This window comes from Brachionichthys hirsutus, chromosome 7 (assembly GCF_040956055.1).
Source record: "Brachionichthys hirsutus isolate HB-005 chromosome 7, CSIRO-AGI_Bhir_v1, whole genome shotgun sequence".
Lineage (NCBI taxonomy): Eukaryota > Metazoa > Chordata > Actinopteri > Lophiiformes > Brachionichthyidae > Brachionichthys > Brachionichthys hirsutus.
This window is the reverse complement of record NC_090903.1, coordinates 14,563,684-14,584,750: the sequence shown is the minus strand read 5'-3', so window position 1 is coordinate 14,584,750 and position 21,067 is coordinate 14,563,684. Positions and strand designations below refer to the sequence as shown.

The window sequence follows — 21,067 nt, the reverse complement described above, 5'->3', positions numbered from 1 at the left end:
GGTTCAGGGACAAACACTGATCAGAGAACACCTCTCATCTTCCACCTCCCAGAAATCTTTAACCCCTCGCTTCAAGGCTGAACGTTATTAGCTGGCGCTGACGGGTCAGTCGGCACCACGCTGAGTTTAACATTTGTGAAGGAGAAATAGATTTTTGTAACAATATTATCACAAATGAGAACTATTCCTGAATAAAGGGGACAGAAAATGCGAAGAACCAGGTTCGGCGCCCTCTGCTGGAGGGAGTTGGAAGTGCGTACCAGATCGGCACCGATTCAGCAACGGATTCAAGAAGCTAAAAATCCAAACTGGGCTTCCATATTGGGTTTATTAGAAACATCAGTCACAACTTAAACCGTTTCGGCATCACCGATTTCAACAGGAAAATAAAATATTCCAGCTCATGCATTTAAAAATACCGCGTTTCTGATTTGCACTCAACTCTCTCTGATAATCAGTCTAGATCACGAATCGATGCTGGCAGCAATGACATTCTAGAATGATCTAAACTGAAATCACTGGTTCTTATTCTGGATGCCGCTCGGTTCTGAAACGCTGTTGCTGCCGACGGAAACGTCCCGAAGGGCAGAGAGGTTGGGACGTTTAAAAAAAAACTAAAAACTTCAGCTTCAGACTTCATTGGAAGCATCTTGAGCGATGCTGGTTGAGATCAATACCGTGATCATGAAAATAAAAACACTTCTCTAAGTTTACAGGACATGTGGTGCATAAGAAAACACGCTTTACAGTAATATCATGTTTACAGCAGCCTGCCAGGAAGAATACGCAGAAGCTCCCGGTCTACATTCAGACTAAAACTCCATCATCCTATTCATTTAGCTCGTTCAATAAATAACACGATGAATCCGATTAGAATGTCATGTCGAGACCAGACAGGCCTTTCATATAAACATGAGGAACATTATTATTCACATTTTTCCTGGCAGGAACGAGCTTCCACAGATTCCCACGTCACAGCGCAGGAATAAAGGCAGGAGTCGTCTCTGAATAAATAATAATAAAAGCACAAAGTGACGCCAACAGGCCCAGCAGGAAGTTCAGGGTGCCCCCCCCCCAAAGTCACAGAGATCCATTACCTTACCGGCTGCCCTGTGGCTACAAACCACAGGAAGCATCACCTGAAAATAAGAATCCAGGATCCGTTCTGCTTCCTCCTCCTACTCCTCCTCCTCCTCCTCCTCTTCCTCCTCCTCCTCCTCGTCGTCATCCTCGTCGTGGCAGTGGGTGATCTCCTGGGGAACCTGGGGGAAGAATTGCGGGGGCTGGATCTCGCTGATGGAGCGGGTCAGCTGGTGCCGTTTGCACTCCATCTCCTTGAAGTCGACGTCGAAGCGGTTCCTCGTCGCCAGCGGCGACTCCGTGTCCATGACGCTCACGTGGGCGTGCTCCACCGTCGACTCGTGGGGCATCTGGACATGAGGGGGGGGGGCGGGGTTAATAAAAGTAATACTGAAGTAATCCCTGGAGGCCGTGAGCGAGTCTCACCAGGACGTGTGCAGCTCTGAACAGGTAGCTGAAGGGGTAGTACAGCAGGTTGATGAAGGAGGCGGCGTACAGGTCGGCGTAGCGCATCACCTGGGAGGCGAACAGCGTCTGTCGGGATCCGCTGCGAAACAGACTTCCCATCATGCCGTAGCACATGTCCATGTCGTGGGTCACTTTCTGGGAGGGAACAGACACGAACGCATTCACTGCACGGACGTCCTTTCCTCGGGATTCTGGCAGCCATGATTGTAGTTTTCAGCATCTTTCCGTCCGTTCTTGAGCGGGATAAAAACCGGTGGAGGTAAACGGTACCTTTATCCGTCTCTGCAGCGAGCTGATGTCTGGCCTCTCGTTGCTGCTGCTGTCCAGATGTCTGGGAACGAAACACATGAACAAGTGGAATAAAGTTTCCCGCTCTTGAAGGCGTGGCTTAAATAGAAGCGCCAAATGTGTCGCTACAGAATCTCTGTGTTTACATTCATATGTAGTTCTACAGGGTAGAAGTTTCATGAGCAGCAGGCAGGTATTCAGATTGACCTTCTCTTTTGCTCAATCTGCGAGGTGGGGCTCCAGTGCGGCCCCTAGTGGCGAGGAGTGTCTTTATTTAACCTTGAATAAAGAGGAACTTACTTGTAAAGCTCTGCAAGGATGCAGTCCAGAGACTGAAGCTCCTCAAATAGGGCTGCAAAACAAAAAGCAGCATCAGGGCATCAAACCAAACTTCTTTTGATGTACACTGAAGCCATATTAATGTGTGTGTGTGTGTGTGTGTGTCGTCTCACAGCTCTTGTCGGTCCAAACATGCAGCTCCTGAGCCAGCTCGGGGATCACCAGGAAAGTCCTCCAGCCCTGACGCTTCTTGGATTTGAGGATGTCACCGAAAATGTGGTCGCCGATGTAGATGATGTCTTTCCCTTTGGCGCTCAGCAGGTCACAAACGATGTCTGAAGAACCTGGGAGGAAAAGCGTCATTAACCAAATCAGCCAATCAATCAATCATCGATGCCATTTACCTCCAGAGTAAACGATCCCATGCTGGAGCGGTCCGGTGTACGTCCCGATCTTCAGCCGGCCCGTGGCCTGAAAGAAAGCCGGACCCGGAGAGGTTTTTATCGTTTGTAGCTCAGATTAGATTCAGAAACAACATAAATCAGGTCCAACAAACTCCTTCTAAACTCGAGGTTTAAAAAATAAAATAAATAAATAACGCAAAAACAGGCAGCGCTCGGTAGTTTGTCCACGCAGGCTCCCGTAGCTCACGCTCACCGTGTCGACCTGCCGCAGCACCGTCCCCTCCCCGAAGAAGATGGGCTTCCGGGCGTCGACCAGGATCAGGTCAAAGTAGGACTTCCAGGGTCGGTGGGGCGTACCGGGCTGAGTAAACACGCGCACACGCACACACACACGCACACGCACACACACGCACACACACCATCGAACCTCCGGTCTGGTAACATCCGCCAGACGTCTGAGGACGCCAACGTGACCGAGTCTACCTTCGGTCCGTGAGCGAAGTCAAACAGGTAAGTCATGATTTTCTGGAAGAAGACGAGAACATGTTGAACATCCTGAAGTGTGAACTTTAACCCCGTCGACACGAGTTTCCCCGTCTCCTCACCTCTGTGTATTTGTAGTCACTGTTGGTGGCCAGAAATACTTTGGACACTTCATTCATTCGACTGAGGAGGAGGGGAAGCTTCGGCTTGGTGGAGGAAGAACAGAACCATCATCATCATCGCAGACAGAGCCATCCGGTTCGGGCTGCGCTCTTTACTCCGGCTCACTTACATCCTTCACCACGTACTTCTCCAGGTTTTCAACCGTCTTCTCCTTCAAGGAGCCCTGCGTGAACAAACGAAACGCCTGACAGGACCGGAGGAGGCGCAGGCGTGGGAAATGGAAGGGACGGATTCTACCTTGAAATGGACCCAGTCCACGCCGTCCCGGACGTCCTGGAACATGCTCTTATAGGACATGAAGAGGTCGCCGTTTTTGAAGCCGGTCTCACAACTGCAGGGAGCGAATCGGGCGGATGTCGGAAAGTCTGAGGGCGAGTTTTACATCAAACATCCTGCGCAGGTCAGCGGTACCTCGTGTATCTGGAGCAGTTACTGAAGAAGTCAACCAGGCAGGCAAAGAGGTAGGTTTCTGGGGGGGGGGGGAGATCAGAGAAAAGCACTGGAAAGCATTCACAGCCTCGGCAGGGCCGTGAATGCTTTGGGTCGTTCCGGGATTTAAAAAGTACATTTTTAAGAACAGCATAGTCATTCAAATAAAAAAAAACAAGATGGCGGCCGATCGGCTGCTCTGATTTCCTCTTACCAGGCAGGTTGAAGAGAGTGTTGAGGATGTAGAAGCGGTCGGTGTCGCCACGTTGGATAAATTTGTTGGGGTACATCTGTCTGATTTCAGGTCTGTGAGGAGTATCGATGCAGTACATACAAAGTACAAGAGAGAGAGGGGGGGGGGGGGGGGTGTTCTAAAGACGATGAGCTCACCCCTTCAGGAAGTAGAACCCGTGCACGCAGACGAGGATGTTCCCGTAGGTGTCCACTTTGAGCAGGTTTCCGTACATCGTGTCGAACACCAGACCTCTGAGGAGGACAGGAAGACACAAAGCTTGAGAGCGAGGACGAGGACGTGTCCCGCTCGGGTCGCGCCGTGGAAGGGGAACCGGCCTGGTGGGGAAGGACGGGTCGTAGACGAAGTTCAGCAGTTCCTGCGGATATCCGATGGCCACCAGCCGCTCCACCGTCAAGTCGAAGCCCAGCGACTCGTACTCGGGAGACTTATACACTGGAGGAGGAGGAGGAGGGGGAGGAGGAGGAGGGGGAGGGGGAGGGGGAGGAGGAGACGACGTCATGTGTCAATCCCAGAAGAACCGAAGCATGAAAACCGAGTCACCAACAGATATTTTACAGATTCATGATCGCGGGTCGGTGCCGGTGAACGCTCAAAGCGCCGATCCGGTTTTAGGGACTCACCTGCCAGAGTGTAATCCATATCAAAGCCCAAACACTTGATCTTCTCCATGGCCAAGCTCCGGTTGACGAACACTCTGTGAGGAAGATAACGTCAAACGATGCGCTGCAACGACGGGACGAATCAGACGGGGACACGCAGCGGGCCGAGAACAGAACCGACCCGTTTCACACGCAGCGGGCCGAGAACAGAACCGACCCACGTTTCACACGCAGCGGGCCGAGAAACAGAACCAACCCGTTTCACACGCAGCGGGCCGAGAACAGAACCGACCCGTTTCACACGCAGCGGGCCGAGGACGGAACCGACCCACGTTTCACACGCAGCGGGCCGAGAACAGAACCGACCCGTTTCACACGCAGCGGGCCGAGAACAGAACCGACCCGTTTCACACGCAGCGGGCCGAGGACGGAACCGACCCACGTTTCACACGCAGCGGGCCGAGAACAGAACCGACCCGTTTCACACGCAGCGGGCTAAGAACAGAACCGACCCGTTTCACACGCAGCGGGCCGAGAAACAGAACCGACCCGTTTCACACGCAGCGGGCCGAGAACAGAACCGACCCGTTTCACACGCAGCGGGCCGAGAACAGAACCGACCCGTTTCACACGCAGCGGGCCGAGAACAGAACCGACCCGTTTCACACGCACCTGTGATGAGCCTCTCGCCGGTATTTCTTCATGGCCGACCGGTCCATGTTGGCTGGCAGGTCAGCGTAGTTCTGCAGACGGTCGCTCCACGAAGTCGTCATCCTGAACCGAAACACACACATCTACCCGTTGCCGTGACAACCACAGAGGTCATGTTTTCAACTCTACCCACCAGCACCAGCCACAAAAACTACTGGAAGGATTTGAGCTCGTAGCATTACTGCTGTACTTCCGGCTTGTCCCCTGAGGGGTCGCCACAGCAACCCAACCCTGTCCTTTGCATCGTCCCTGTCTCTCCTCTGGACATGTCCAAACCATCAAAGTCTGTCCTCTCTGACCTCGTCTCCAAAACGTCTCACCTTCACAAGAAAGCTTTGTAGGAAGTGTATTTAAACGAGGCATTATGGTAAATTAAGACCGTTATTACGAAAATATCTGAGGAAATTACAAGAATCTATTTCTTATAAGGTTATAAGCAATTTACTCGCAAGTACTTTCAAATCTTAAATACTGAATTCAAATATCAAAAAGGAGGAGGACAGTAAAAAAAAAAAAAGCTTTAAATGATAGCAAAGACAAAGACTAAGACGATGTGACGTCATAAATACTAAAACCACATGGTCGTCGTTTTACGGGGCCATATTTTATGGGTTTATATTCAGTCCGTCAATAACATAAACACGGAGATGATGCTAAAGTTAGATTGTTGTGCTAATGTAGCATCAGATGCTAACATCAGTCATAACCGGACCGCTACTTCTCCACCGGCTGCTAGCTCAGCTCGCTAACGACTCGGACTGCTCCGGCCGTTAGCATAAGCTCCCAACGCGGTTGGGAACGGCGCACAAACGGCGGCAATTAAAAGTTCTCGGGTTTGACGTTCATATTATCAATATAGACGCTGTCAAAATAGTAAACACGAGAAACTCACCTTCTTCTTCTTCCGTTTCCACTTCCGCCTCTTCTTCTTCTGCTGCTGCTTTCGCGCTACTTGTTCTTTCCACAACGTTAATACCGCGTACAGAAATAATTATTCTTTAAAATTGATGTCATTTATAACGTGTATTGTGTTCAAGATGATTTTTTTTCTCTTTTATTATTATTATTTTACAGATTTGAACCTTTCTCTGTTTTGTAAAACTTCTACCTCATTTGGAAAAGCAATAAAAAATGGGAGTGGTGTGAATAAAATGTTCTGGGGGTGTCGTCGTCTGATTTTCAGAAGGTTCTGTGAAAGTCCAATCCAATGGGTCGTTATTCAAAACAGGCTCGACTGAATTATTGGAGTTTGTTATGTTTTCACCAACAATAAAAACACCACAAGTCAAGTGTGAAAAAAATAATTTTTATTTCAGCAGATATCAAATAGTATATATACACAGAGTACAGCACAGAGAGCTTAAGACCACCGTTTAATTAAACGCACGTGAACAGCTCGATTGGACAACGATCCCTCCGTGCACGATCGGACTCGAGCGAATCGACCTGACGTTCCCTTTGGATGCGCTTGTGAATGGACGACAAGCAACAAACCTGCGATGAATGCTCCCAAGAGTACCGCACGACGACCTAATGCAGATACTCTTATTTAAATACGCGATTACTAACAGTGCAGTATTTCACACAGATCACGTGTGTTCAGAATTCTCTTTGGCAGACTACCCAGTTATGCGTAAAAATTACATCCATGATTAAACGATATCGCCGTGTACACAGATGTCGCCTCCTAAAACTAAGAGACTTTGATTAAGTTCATCTAAATATTCTCTATTTAAAGGCCACGTTAGGCATCGGACGAGCCACTCGGGTGCAGCAGCGAGGAAAGACGATTCGCCAGGTGGTGTTTAGCGATGCAGGCGAGGAATCATCTCAGACTGGAGTTTGTGTAATCGTCGGCATGGACTCACTTGCCAGGTCGACATGCGCGACTGAAAAGCAATCCTTGTAAATCCTTGTACACATTTTTCTCGGCAAAAGAAGAAGCAATTAGCAAAACCTCCAAACATGCGACACGTGTCGAGCAACAATAGGACCCGTCTGTAGTTCCGTATGGAACTACGACATCCCAACACAAAGCGGCGACAGGCGCGTTCGGGTAAGCGTGAATAAGGCCGTTGAAGACGTCCCTGCCGTGCGTTGTGCTGCTTCAGGTCTGAAATGACTGGTCGAACCGTCGCTACGCTGATCGACAGGTCTAAAACGAGACCATTTAAGGGTGTCACACATTCATTCTGATCTATTCCTGCTCCCTGATTTGTTTTTACTGCGACCTGAGCGAGCCGATCAGATCGATTTCACACGATACACACCCCAGAACCCCCCCACCCAGTCCTTCAGCCTCCCTGGCTCGCATGCGTGCCCGAGGTCGAATCGGCAACGTAACGACCTCCGGTGGCAGGTCCAAGGAACAACAATACCCCCCCCCCCCCATTTACACCTTTAGATATTAGTCCTTATTATTATATTATAACAGAGATGCAATACTGCTGGCTCAGCAGTCTGCGTGACAGAGACAGACTGTTGTCAACCGGAAGGCACCGACATGTTTGTTTTCTAATTAAGCAAAACGCCCCGGCTACACGTCGGGCATGATGAAATGAAACGCACCCTTACAGGAAGTGTTCATGCTAGGTCTTTATGTAGAAATGCCTTTTACTAGTAGAGCTAATCAAAAATCAACACAGCTAAATGAACCATGTTATTTCCGTCGGGCATGAACGCTGCCTCCCGACAGAAGAATGCTGTTTAACCCGACCGTCTTTCACCAGGAGCAGCAAGCAAACAAGCGAACAGCATGAGGTACCATCTCTCCACCTGCGTGGAAAATGAGCACAGCCTCAACCCTCTGTGAGACGTCGCTATGGGTTACCTAAGGGACTGCGAGTCTGTATCCGCAGCGTTTCTCACACCCAACCGCATCATTAACGCGGCTGCGCTAAAAGATCCGGCTAACGTAGTGATCGCACGGCTCCTCCACTTGCCTCGCGCCTTCTTCTTCCGTCGCTCCTTCCCTTTCTAAAAAGCTTTGCTGATCCCACAGTTCATGGCCGTCACCCACTTCGATTCCAGAGTCGCCCGTGAAGCGCCGGTATCTGCCGGGGGTCAAGTCCTTGTTGGGCCGGTTCGCTCCGTGCAGGTGGCCCCGCGTGACTTCTGGAGTCGGCGGCAGGGCAAAGTTGCCATCGTCGGGGATGGAGATAACCGGGTCGGGGCAAGGAGATGCCTCGGGTGGGTCTGAGGGTGGAGGAGGAGCTAGCTCAGCAGGGGTGTAGGGCGGTGGCGGCGTGGCCGGCCGGTCGACTACCTCCTCATAGGCGGGCAGCAGGTAGGAAGGCAAGAATCCTGCAGGATGACACAGTAACGATACGCATGAACGCCTGCCTGAGAGAGCGGGAAGACAAGTGTAACCCCTCCCCCCGCCCTAAAAGATCATTTAAACCAGCCAGCCTTCCTTCCATTACAGTCTCTGCAGACCTGTAATGGGAGTAATTTAATATTGGCTTTATTTGTATTGTTAAATGTCGATGATTTGTGTACCAAGGACTTTCAACGGAAACAAGACCGCAAGGGTTTTTTAGAAATGCTCCTCTTAGACAGGATGTTTGACTTTATTTGTACTGTAATACATGCTACTGTGTGACTGTACTTGTACTCTAACATTCTATCTAATAAGTATATTCATCATCATCAAGTCTACAGCTTACTGTGCTTCCTATCTTCGGTTATCTTCTGTCTTTATTCCATTTCTTTTATTAACTTAACATTCTCGACACCTTGTACTTTTATCAGCAAATTAAAACGGAGTTAAATTCCACGCGTGTTTGCATAAACTTTGCCGGTAAGGCCAAGTCTGACTCTGACCTGATCTAAAGCCGGAGGTCGAACGCGTGCCGAATTGTGCGACGTCAGAAAGCTTCTTACTGAGATAGATGGGCATTTGGGGGTTATTGTGAGCTTCTCTGTAGGCAATGAGGTTGATCTCGTTCTGCCGGCGCTGCTGCTGGACGCGCTGCTTGGAGCGCCAGTGATGGCAAATGCAGCAGCACGACAGGATAATGATCAGAGTCCACACCAACCAGAACCCTGCGGGGAGACCATTCGTTGGCGTGGGAACGGCGAACGTTTTAAAGGGCTTAAGCCAGATTACGACAGTTTCAGGTCCTAAATGTAGATTTTCATCTGAGTTCCCATCCCAAGCGTGTATTCTTCTTTCACCGCGGCTGCACAGACACCGAAAGAAGAAGAAGTGGGAACTCACACCACAGCTCGTAGTAGTAGCTGCAGCACTGCGTCTCCCCGCAGCAGTGACCCCAATCGCAGATGTAGCTCTGGTTGGTTACGCCCTGGCACACCAACCGGCCCTGGAAATACACCCGCATACCAACCGGTTACACAAACTGAAATTACACACCGCATCACACCACGCTGTGGTAAAAATAAATCCAGATAAAAAATAAATGAAAAGTAGCTCACAAATTAATAGATTGTTTACTGCACTTCTAAATGCTATCAGACACTCCTGTGGTGTTTAATTTAATTGACCAGCTTTTTGATACTTCAGTACTCCTGCAGTTCGATCACTTCCTGATTAGCCAAACAGCTAACGACTTATTTTCTGTGTGGATCAACGAATATGATCCAAGACCCGGTTTCACTTTCATTGAATATTATTCAGGGACTTGCGTTAGGACAACACGTCGCTTATTTGGGCTTCAACATAAATCAGAACCTGTGCCATGACCGTGCCCTAGTTAGCCCGGTCCAACTAGCTATTTTAAGAGCGCTGCTAACTTTAAGTTGTAACCGTGTGACTTTTTTTTTTGTGAATACGAAAACAAGCTCAACGGAAACATTACGCAGAAAACAGTTTCGTGAATGAAAACACCGAATAAAAAATGATCAATGAGTTGGAAACAAGTTTTTTTTTTTTTTAACAGTACAACTAACAAGCTAACTATGTCGGGCATTTAGTTAGCTGCCTAACTAGCTAACAACTTGTCGGGTGGGCTAACGCTAGCTGTTCACGTTACCTCCGCGACGGCTTCCAGCGTCGCTGCGTCGTCTACTCTCCCGTTGCTCGCGTACGTCCCCATTGTTAAATATATTTAAGACGGATAGTTTTAACCACCGAACCGCTCAGGAAGGGTCACATCGTTAACTCGGCTATAGCGGTTTGCTAACATCACGACATAACTCCAAGGCAAACTTCAACAATAGTTCTTCCGTCACATAGCGAGACTCTTCTGTGATTGGTCGACGCAGCCCTAAATGTTGGGCAATGATTGGCTCCTTCTGCCGTCACTCTTAGCTGTTGAAGGATCACGTCACCAGAGAGAGGCGGGGTTAAAACTGTTTCACATGAAATTATAACAAATAAAGGCGATACCGCACGGAAAATGTAATTACTACAAAAATTAAAACAACAATATAGTTTAAATTATTTTCTTAATCAGGCTCATCCAGACAGGAAATAACTTGCTCTTAAAATGTGGTGTATTAGAACAAAACATAGAGTTAAAGGTTCGTTTAAACCACATTATGACATTACTAAATTATCTAACTTTCTTCATTTGACTTCTACTCGAGGTTTTATTTGTCCTTGCCTCTATGGAAGAAATATTCCATACAGGAAAAGAAACCATCCCGTATCAACTTTTGTAGTATAGTATCCCGAGAAACAGAAAACAAGTACCGGTAAGTCGAGTCTGCATTGAGATTTCATTTACCGGGTGAACCAACTGTGAAATCATTTCCATCCGATTGGATCCAGATCTTGTTTATAATTCTCATTGGATACAATAATAAAAACCTGAGACGTTAACATTTGAGGGGGTTCATGGGAAACACTAAATGCTGTTCAAATATGAAAAAAAAGGAATGACATTTAGATCCAAATAACCTCATCCTATATATTTTGGTAAAGGATCTGGGTGGAGTGACTTCATTTGTCATGATGAAACAGAGCAAAGTGACATCATGACATCACCACACTGTCTGCATTGCCCCAGGCATGACAGTGAAATAACCGGTTGTCTCCGTTCTGTGAAAACAATCTGAAATATATTGTGCAACTTCATCACAACAATAATGGATTAAAATTTTATTCGACTTTTTTGTCCTAAACTTTCATATACCTAAACTCTGAGCTCAATCTTGACATTTTTTTGTTCTCTCCAGAGTTCTTGATTTCAAACTTTCAACAAAATGGTTTATTTCTAAATAGAAATATGGCAAAGGAATTGCTATTTGATCAATTGTCATGTACTGTATATGCAAATTTTTCCAGGACAGGATTAGATTAACCTAAAGTTTTCTTATTTTCTGTGCACTGTGCACTGTGCAAATAAATCATTTGAGATTAGATTGTGGCAACTGGACCAAACAGGATTATCTCTGTAGTATTATGTAAAATATAAAAGAATAGGACTCAAACCTTGACTATAACTGGAGCCGCTTCTATAAAGTCTGTCCTCAGGATTAAGTACCGGTAATATTGTCAGTCTTCCATTATTTGTGATTTCAGGTCATATTCTGCTTTCTTATGAAAATAAATACATTAAAATAAATTTAAACCTGTTTAATGTGTACCCTGCATAATAAAGAATTTATTTGCAGCGATGTGAGCTCAGTTTGCCAGACCTCAAAATTGCATCTCCCGGGTCTCCTCCTTTCAGGTCCTTTGAAACCTCCATCCCAGTTTGAGGGCACAAAAGCAAACAAATCACATTGTCCTCTCAGGAATTTTGGCTTGTTCACTGCCTTTCATGACCACTTCTTTAGGCACCTCTCTGCCTTTCTTCATTCAGGGTCCCCAAGAAAGTCAATGGTTCCTTACATCCCAGTTTGACAAGTCAGGAGGATACACGCTAATCCCCTTAATCTGGCCTTTCTCCCGCGCGCAGCCACAGGGAGAGAGGGACCACAGAGAGTAATCCTGTCGGAGAAACAATAGGATTAAGGGCCCAACCCGTGAGTGACAATCAGGTATCCACTGACTGATCTGCAATGCAGGAGCCCCAGCCACTCTTTCTTCAATGTGACTTTATTTTTGTTTGGCGGGCCCGAGAGGGATTGGGGGGGGGGGGAGTTGTGACGGGAGGAAGGACATTTCTTTGAGGGGCTGCTGGAGGTCTGACAGGCCTGTGGTCCCCTAAGCACCAGGGACCCGGGAATGACTGACAGGTAAGGGGTAAGAACCGGGAGGGTTTGGTATGGGAAATTCCCCCAGAAATTCGTATCTGGGGGTAAGCGTGCGCGGGACGGACAGGGCACAGGCAGAGTGTCCCTTCTGTAATCAAAAAAGTCATTTGATCCACTGAAAACGAAATTATAATTGCTTCACAAATGGAACCGGAACAGCAAGTTCTTTTTAGGAAATATTCCATTCATTGGTGACTATTTACAGCGTTGGTTTAATCCTTTTTGGTGATGATTCACACACGGAAATGTTAAAAGTGTAAGAAAGCAAAACACCATAAGTGAAAACCTTTAACTCACATTTGATCATTGGCTTTTTTGGAGAACCTCCATCAAGGCCTAACAGTCCCTTTAATCCAAACAGATCTGGTCACCAAACCATAATTTGCTTCTGGATTTGCAACAACCAAACATTTAAACCTGGTGATTCGGGATTTTTCTTTTGTTATGCACAAAATAGCTCAAACCCATAAATACCAAAAATGTCTGATCTAGTTAGTCTTGCTAACAAACTAACCAACAAATGGGCACTGTTGAAAAAGCAGCCTCATAATAAAATGAAATAACATTAGATCAGAAATCTGACTCCAGTGAATATAAAGTATTCAGGTGCATCAAACATGAAATACAGTCCCACGAGCACATACAAATATTTGAGCTGTGAAAATGTGATTTCATTTCTTTCTTATAAAATGATATAAGATGGGGATTCATTGATCTAATTTACTGTGCAAAACCCACGCAAAAATTAAAAACCATGTGCAATTTCAGGCTTGAATTTACGTCTTGCTCTTTCAGAAGCAAAGCCTGCTCTGCGGTGAACTTCCCCTGATGACCACCAGGTGGCCTCATTGGCGCAGATATGTCTTCAGCTGAGACGCTGACAGGAGGACGCAACAGAGCAGATTTCTCAGCACTTTGAAGACAATCATCCACCCAGAAAGCACACAAAGCTCAGGCAGCTAGGTGGTCCAGATACCCTATCCTCCGCCTCCTCCACCTCCTCCGCGGCCAGCAGCCGGGCCTCAGAACCGGAGGAAGCAAGCTTCACATCCAGTGAAAAGAGAAGCCGTCCACTCCATTCAGCTCCAGTGAACTTGGCCAAAGAAAACAGCCGTGGATTCTTGGCATCTGCTCATGTTACAGTGATGGTCTTGCTAAGTGCTGGAGGTAAATTACAGGTTAGCCATTGTGTGAAAGGGAATGCTTCACAGGATGGTGGATTTCCACGTGTGACAGGTGCCTGCAGTGGCGGCTCTGTTTGTTTAGGGGAGCCGCATGCGGCCTTCTGATCCCACACTGTGGAAATTCCCACTGAAGGTTCAACCTCAGGGGAGCGAGAGAGCGGACCGAGTGGTGATCAAAGGAGGGATGGAGGACTTCAACACAGTGAAGCACAGAGCTGAGAAAGTTCTCTTCATGTTCGGTGACTGGCTTGTGCAGGAAATAGGTTTTCATGGAGGCTGCGGATAAACCACATTGTTTGTGATCCGGTTGCGAGGGCTTTTAAGGTCACAATAATAATGTTATTATTATACCTGTGATCTAACATTTGGCCACACCCTTCTCTCTGTGTAATCCACCCGACGCCGGCGCTGACACGGTTTCTAGTTTTTAAGAACATTCATATTTCACATTTCGGCCCCTCGTGATTCACTTTTCATCACAGATCTGCAAATAACCGCTTACGTTTTCTCCTTCACCAAGAAGGTTATGTTCTTTCACCCTTAACACCCGCCTCCTGCTTTTTTTTTTTAGGTGGTTTCTTTGTTTGTTAATGGGATTACACAAAAACAACAAGATCCATTTCCACGCAAATAGGAAGAATAAAGGGGGCATGTGCCAGGAAGGAATCCATTAAACTCTGATGTGGATCTAGATGAAGTAAGAAAAAGAAATCCCAAATTTCCCACATTTTAAAGTTGATGCCGAATTAAACGGAATATTTGCATCACTAGACAAGAGAAAAAAGTAGCTGTATAAATATATATGCTTCTTATTTAAAGCTGAAATAAAGGCCAAATGTTAGCTGGCGTTTGAAAAAGAGAAACTAGAGAGTTGCAGTTGCAACACCGAGTCTTTTAAAACAAAGATTTGCTTGAAGTGTTTGGATGAACAGCGGCGCATTTTTCACGGGCCTGCAGCTCGACAGCAGCTTTGTACCTCATGATGTAGCACCTTCTGAAATGGATGATGTCACCCTAGACGTGGGTATCAGGGAGGAGAGGGCCAAGCAGGGGCTTTTTATTTCTTCTCCTGCAGCAGTGTAAGATCCCACACCCTGAGTGACACTACAGAGGACGGAAGACGTGCACAGACAAGAAAGCCCATTGCTGGCTACCAGGCCCGTTTATCCAAAGTCTGATAGTGGACCCAGACATCCATCATGGACCAGTCCCTGTCACCCACCTCCAGCTCGGGTTGAACACGCTCATTTAAGGAGTGAGACCTTTGGTTTATTTCAGACAACTCATAAACAATTAGGAGGTTTAACGTTCCACTTAAGCATCAAGAGAACGCGACTCTTCCTTCTTACGGTGGTGGTGGCGGCGGCTGATGACTCCGCTGTGACTGGAGACTACTGTGGAGTAGAAAGCGGACAGCAGGAAGACGCCGCCCTTTCAGTGAAATCCCTAAATAGTGACGTACGGTACTAACCACCGACTGTGAGCGACACAATCCTCCTTGTAAACCTGCCATGTTTCAGAGTAGACCCCCCCCCCCCCCCGCCCCCCATCCCTGGGCTCTATGATTAATTCAACCCAAGGAGTCCCAAGGGGTCGCATCTCCTGCATGGGTGTGCAATGTCTGTCCGCACCCTGTCTGTCCTCTCAAGCGGCCCTGCTATATTCGCTAATGGATGCCGCATGATCTGATATATGCCATTAATGGTCAGCGCGGAAGGTCACCCGCAGCGGACGCCATTGGACACGCGCGGCGAGCAGAACGTGACTCGCACAGCATTGTAAACACGGAGGCGTGCGAGACCGGGGGGGCTCCGGCAGTGGTTTTTGATTCGTCTCGGGTGAAGCGTGTGCTTTTTGCTTAAGAGAGGCATTAAAAAAAAAAAAAAACGTAATTTTGGAACTCACGCAAGCTGTATTTCATGTTTGTTTTTGGGTTTTCCACTGACCACACACACCCCAAACGTCGTGAAACACCAGGTGCACTGTATGTGCGGTTGATAATCCACGCGGGTTACGTCGTAGACTCCGATTTCTGTCCGTCAAACCAAGCCTCACATTGTACGGAGTGGATCTGCGGGGTCAAACGCTCCGATCCCTCCTGACGTGTGAGCTCTGAGGTGTAAGGGGTCAAACGTATGTAAACCTAAACAGTGTGTATCCACAGTGATGAAATGGGTTTGTCAAGAGGCTAATGTGCCTTAATCCCCTCAAAGGCTTCGGCTGGGTCTGGGCAGCCCACTCCAGAGCGTTGAGGAGGAAAGGCTCCGGATTATTCGCTGCCTCCACAAACGGTGAGCGCTCGTGGTTTTTACGCGTCGAGCGTTTGTGCTCACGACGCCCGAAGCCAGCGGATTAGCGCCTTTGCCGGCAGGCTCCGGCTTGCTCCTCGCGGCCCGATCCGATGCCTTCTTCTGGGCTCACTTTCAATGTTTTGCTTTGTCTTTTGTTCACGGTTTATCTTTATCCCGGATGAAAACGCCACTCACAATCACACTGGCATTAGCAAGGATCCAAACAGAGGCGGCAGCTTGAAATGCTAATAAAGGGCGCGCCAAATGATTTGATTTACAAACACTATTTATTCTGAAAATAGAGAGCTGTATTCCACAGGTAAATACTAACGGTTTACGTGTCCGTCATCTGACTGAGCCGGAGTTCAGGCTAAAGTCCAGCGAGTGCAGGCAGGTGGCCAGAGCTGCGTACAGGTGAGTGCTGCTGAACCTCAGGCAGTACACCGGGCTGCTCCACTGGTCCGACCGCAGGTGGAAGTACTGAGAGATAAAATCAACACGGAATCGCATTGGCACAAAGCAAAAATCATATCTACACAATGACAAAGGCCCCGTTGAGCTTGGTCCATGTGCGTCTTATAGCATCTGTGCTAATGCGCCCGTTTCACGCTTTACCCCGGGGGATAGAACCAACACACCTGGAGACATTTCGTCTGACGCTTGTCCCAGAGTCGGACGACGCCGTAGTGCGACGAGCCGCTGGCTATCATGTGGTTTCCGTCTGTCTGGATGCAATACAGCGTGTTGTCGTGAGGCTCCTCCCACTCCATCACGCACTTCCTGTACGGTCGGATGGGAGAGTCCATTTGTTTATGTTTTGTTTAGGACAGAGTTACATGAAAGGTGACATAAAGATGGATTACGGTGTCTGATTGATTATAAGACATTCAAAACTTATTTGAAAAGATTTTCACTGTAGAGCAGACATGGGCAAACTACGCCCCTGACCCCTGAGCCTTGGGATCTGACCGTATGAATTATTGATATCTAAAGAGGCCCCCACCCCCGGCCAACCAACCCACCCCCTTCCAAAGTCCCCAGAGTGATCTGACAATCAGATCTGATTTGTCTTACTTGACTGATCTCCCAGAAATACAGCCTGGACGCCATCTCTCCCCCAAATATAAGGTTGCCCCTTCCGAGCGTGTTTGGGGGGGGGGAGCTGCTGCGTTAATATGGACCCGACACGGGCTGCAAGCTAGCTCTGGGAATGATCTACCGGGCTCTGGTGTGATTTATAATCCCTTTCAATCCTGATGCGACATGTGGACTGGAGCTGAGAAGGTGTTTTATGACAGCGGGACAAAACAGGCCTCGTTTGGGGACAAAGTTCCAACATTGCTTTCACTTTTAAACAGCTTTAGTAGAGAAGACACGTTTCCAGCGTGAGCCCGGTAGCACCCCGGCTGCTTTACCGCGGACTTAGCCGGAGGTCCCACGTCCGAATGAAGGTATCGTAGCCGCAGGTCAGGAGCTGGAACGGAGACTCAAACACGATGTCCAACACGCCGGCCCCGCGACGGAACTGCGAGCCCAGACTGCACACACACTCCAGCCTGTGTGGGGGGGGCAGAGGAGAGAATTCACGAGACGTCCGTCTGTGAATCACCAGAATCTGGAGAATGACGGGATGAATGTGATTCATTATTCGCAGCATTCGTGCCGTCCTCAGTGAACAGGCTTGTGTGTGTTAAGTGTCACCCGTCGTCACGGCGACCAGCGAGCACAGATCCGCATGTGGGACGGCTGCACGTCAGCGATAAATCGGGTGTGTGTGTGGCTGTTGCGGTGTGACCCGTGTGTGTTCGGGTCGAGCTCCTTTCAGCGCTACGCTCTTGTGATCACAGCGCCGCCCCGCTTGCTGCTCGCCTCCTGATTATTGCAGAATAACTTGCCCTCGGCGGGGCGGATTATTGCAGAATAACTGTCTCTTTGTTGCCATTCAATGCCCTCCGTGACCGTGACTGTGTGCAACTCTTGCACGTTTGATACCTGCGCCGTAGCAACCATTTAAAGGAGTCCGCTGGCCTTGGCGACCGAGCAGCGGCTGTGCTTCACTCGAGCCCCCACCCCCCCCGCCTCGCCCCGGAGCTCAATCCGCAGGCTTGGCCTGGTAATCTCCTAGCCTTACCCCAGGTGGGCTTCTTATTGGACCAGGGCTTTCCCCACAGGTTGCCTTATTGGGTGAGAGCTTTCTCATTGCCGGGGTCTCATGACTAAGGCCCGGGCCGATGGGGAGTCTGTGATGAGGCTGCGTTTGTGTCTGTGTGGGGCAGCGACCCCTCATTTTCCTCTTACCACTAAAACCAAGGAGCTTAGCACATGCACACAAAAAGAAACGCATTCAAGCCGAAGGGTTTCGAGCCCGTTCATTCACGACTAAATAATCGTCTCTCCATCGCAGCGCCGCCGCTAAAAACATCGCCCGACCCTCAGAGATCACAGCAGGCGATCAGAACCCGGCTCTGAAAAGCAAACCCAAACGCCAGAGGAAAAGAAAACGCTTCCATGAAACGGGCCCGACATCTGTGCATGGATCCTGAAGTCAGCGATAGCAGCATGCTACGCTAAACAGCATGCAATCTGACTGGGCAGGGTCACACGGTAAACTCGGCTTGCTTGAGTCGTAACCTTCAGCCTGTCCTCAAAGGGTTAGGAGGATGCAGGCTGTAAATTGCATTCTGGGAGTTGTAGGAATACCGAAGCCCCCGCCAGGTTATTCTAGAACAATTACCTGACGAGCAACATTATTGTTTTACTGTATATACATGAAATGAAAGTGAACGCATCTCTCATATCAGTTCAGGAAGTTTAACTCCCAGACTGTTGCCACCTGCTGGTGCGGAGTCATTACTGCATTCGTATGGACGTTGTAATCAAACAGAAATACACACGTCCCTTTACCGAGCAGTAGAATGCTGGTTGTCAATGAAAATAATGCGTTAAATTCGATAAAAAATCGGCATTAAAATGGCGAGGACTCACACGGAAATCGACGGTTTTGGAGGAAAAACCTGCTGGTTGGGAACAAAGCAGTTTGTGCTGCAGTGTGGCAGCTACTTTAGAGATGGGTAGACCGTTGGCCCTGGGGGGGGGGGGGGGGCACGGGCTTAGTAATTGTTATAAAGGGGCTGCAGGCTGTGTAACACACAGAGTCTAAGTCCTGATTTCAGCCTGTCTGGTCTCCCTGCAGGAGTCAGGTTGGCTTTAGGGGCCACACACACACAATTTGTGAAAGAATTCATTAATGAATTGACAATGTTGAGAGAGAGAGCGAGAGAGAGAGAAAAAAGAAGCTAAGGGAATTATCCCTTAGTGTGGGGACGGTCAAAGAATAGCAGTGTGTGTGTTTTTGTCAAAAGCCGTCCGACAGGTGAAGAAAGGAAGCCCCGCTGAGTTTTTTTTACTGAAGCTAAAACAAACAGAGGGGACACAGCCACCCAATTTACTCTGCACCCCAGAGCAACGGGAGGAACGCCAGAGCCGGTGGAGGTGAGCGGCGCATACACGTGTGCGCCGCGAAGACAACACCGCTGCAATTTGTACAACAGCGCCGCCCTCCATGCCAGCAGACGTTTCGCCCTGCTCTTTTCAGCTCGAGGTATGTCAGGACTCCCAGGCCTGTCCATTTGATTGTTCACACAAAAAAAAGGATCGCTGCATTTCTAAAGGAACGGAGGGGAATGTTGGGAGTCGGGAGTGACGGCCAGGGTCCTTCTCTTTGATGCCCCCCCCCCCCCCCCCCTCTGTGTTTAGCCATGAGCAAAAATGCAGTGAAAAGTTTGGGCGCTGCTCCAATGGCGCCACTTGTGTGGGATCCCGTCTATATGGCTGATCATAAGAGCTCTTTGAACACTCAGGGTGGAAAAAGGAGAATGAATTTTGAGAGAGGAAGAGAAGGTGTTAAATTAAACATCAGATCTCATTACCCCCAGTTTTTCTTTTCGGTTTACAACCTCCTGTTAAGCTATTAACAGACGAATCAAAAGGTGGTCGCAAGGTGCACCCCCCCAACCGGCCCACCCATCCCTTCCTTCCCTCTCTCTGTGTGTCTGCTGTCCTCTCTCCTCCTCAGATTTCCCGACCGTTCGGGAGCAGGAAGCGGCTTTCTTGTGTCCGGCCCGGTGTTGTGTCGTGTCGGACTGTTTAATTGGCCCAGGTAAAGCTGGGAATTACAGCAGCCTAGGCAGGCTTGTATCAGGTTTAAGCCTTTCCTTTCAGAGGCCCCTCATTTTTGACGCGCTCTCTGCTCCAGACTAGCGTGTCGCAGGGTGTTTTCAAACCGATGCTTCACTCGCCGTTAACCCAAAAAGTATTATTAGACTGTCCTGTTCTAAATATTCACTGGCGGGCTGAATGAAAAAGAGGAGTCTGTATGATTTGGCATCTTTTCTACCGATCCCAGTTGGGGAAGCTTTCCCGACTCACCGTTCCACATCCCAGATGCGAAGAGGGGAGAAGTTCTCACAGCAAGCGGTACCCGTCACAAAGGAGCTGCGAACAGAGAGACACAGAGAGACGGAATGACTTAGCAGGACGATTCTGAAGTTACATCCACAGAGAATCTTCTGCACCTGACAAAAGTCCAAAAGCTAAGAATGTTCTAAAATGTAAAACAAGCAGACGCTCCGCTTAACGGAGCAGCTCCTCTACCTGACCGAGGGAGTCCGACGCAATAAGCAGAGCGTCCGGCAAATTACGAGGACACGTCAGTATCTTCAGGTAATAAAGAAATGTAGGAGAAAAACAAAAAAGAAACTCAACTGTGTATTTGCTGCAAAACATCAAAGATATAGTTGCGTTGAACGTGAACTCGTTTAACGACGACTCGCAGGACCGACGGGCCGAAGGAAACGTCAAAGTACGTGTTTAGCGACGAGGAATCGTGGAATGCACAGGCAGCGCAGTTGTGAGCGGGTACGTATACAGAAGAAATGGAATATACGAAGAAATGGAATATACGGATCCAAATATGAACATTTGATTTTGACCACACAAAATGTCGGTAAACGGGGTCTTCGGAATGCAACGCCATCTTTAAGCGAGGACCAGCTGTATATATAACATACACGGAGCATTAACATGACAAAAGTCACACACACACACACACACACACGCGCTCCGCCCTGCCTTCATCCACCACATTGTTTCCCAGCAGAATGGCGAGGGGAACTACAACAGTCGTGATCCTTTGATTGGAGAGGCAGGTTGGAATTAGCGGCCTAGGTATGCACAGTGAATGTCACGCATG

The 21,067-nt window shown here is 48.4% G+C and overlaps 3 protein-coding genes across 3 annotated transcripts in view; all 3 read right to left on the bottom strand.

Moving 5' to 3' along the window:
- Positions 1-309: 309 nt before the first annotated feature.
- Positions 310-5,280, bottom strand: nt5c2a (5'-nucleotidase, cytosolic IIa). The gene is made up of 17 exons (XM_068741107.1): positions 5,142-5,280; positions 4,491-4,564; positions 4,185-4,302; positions 4,005-4,100; positions 3,829-3,920; positions 3,597-3,654; positions 3,423-3,516; positions 3,295-3,348; positions 3,125-3,208; positions 3,003-3,044; positions 2,773-2,880; positions 2,520-2,586; positions 2,289-2,459; positions 2,137-2,188; positions 1,819-1,879; positions 1,507-1,683; positions 310-1,430 (listed from the first exon to the last, which is right to left on the bottom strand). Exons 1-17 carry the CDS (start codon positions 5,261-5,263, stop codon positions 1,179-1,181), a joined length of 1,722 nt encoding a protein of 573 aa, XP_068597208.1. The 5' UTR covers positions 5,264-5,280; the 3' UTR covers positions 310-1,178.
- A 2,305-nt stretch (positions 5,281-7,585) lies between these two features.
- On the bottom strand, positions 7,586-10,305 carry wbp1la (WW domain binding protein 1-like a). The gene is made up of 4 exons (XM_068741121.1): positions 10,172-10,305; positions 9,400-9,502; positions 9,063-9,224; positions 7,586-8,483 (listed from the first exon to the last, which is right to left on the bottom strand). Exons 1-4 carry the CDS (start codon positions 10,232-10,234, stop codon positions 8,077-8,079), a joined length of 735 nt encoding a protein of 244 aa, XP_068597222.1. The 5' UTR covers positions 10,235-10,305; the 3' UTR covers positions 7,586-8,076.
- Positions 10,306-16,093: 5,788 nt separating this feature from the next.
- fbxw4 (F-box and WD repeat domain containing 4) overlaps positions 16,094-21,067 on the bottom strand; it is a 16,005-nt gene continuing 11,031 nt past the window's right edge. The window contains exons 6-9 of the mRNA XM_068741115.1: positions 20,245-20,310; positions 17,232-17,372; positions 16,455-16,596; positions 16,094-16,296 (exon numbers count right to left, since the gene is read on the bottom strand). Coding sequence (XP_068597216.1) covers positions 16,162-16,296; positions 16,455-16,596; positions 17,232-17,372; positions 20,245-20,310 — 484 coding nt within the window. The 3' untranslated portion in view covers positions 16,094-16,161. The remainder of the gene's footprint in view (positions 16,297-16,454; positions 16,597-17,231; positions 17,373-20,244; positions 20,311-21,067) is intronic.

Bases quoted from the DNA above. Each gene is read 5' to 3' on its own strand.
- nt5c2a (XM_068741107.1), bottom strand. From the start codon at position 5,263: ATGTGTGTGTTTCGGTTCAGGATGACGACTTCGTGGAGCGACCGTCTG. The intron at 4,565-5,141 runs GTGCGTGTGAAA...TCTTCCTCACAG, and splicing joins CGGCGAGAGGCTCATCACAG to AGTGTTCGTCAACCGGAGCT. The intron at 3,517-3,596 runs GTACCGCTGACC...CGCTCCCTGCAG, and splicing joins AACTGCTCCAGATACACGAG to TTGTGAGACCGGCTTCAAAA.
- wbp1la (XM_068741121.1), bottom strand. From the start codon at position 10,234: ATGGGGACGTACGCGAGCAACGGGAGAGTAGACGACGCAGCGACGCTG. The intron at 9,503-10,171 runs GTAACGTGAACA...GTGTATTTCCAG, and splicing joins CGCTGGAAGCCGTCGCGGAG to GGCCGGTTGGTGTGCCAGGG. The intron at 9,225-9,399 runs GTGAGTTCCCAC...GTCTCCCCGCAG, and splicing joins CTACTACTACGAGCTGTGGT to GGTTCTGGTTGGTGTGGACT.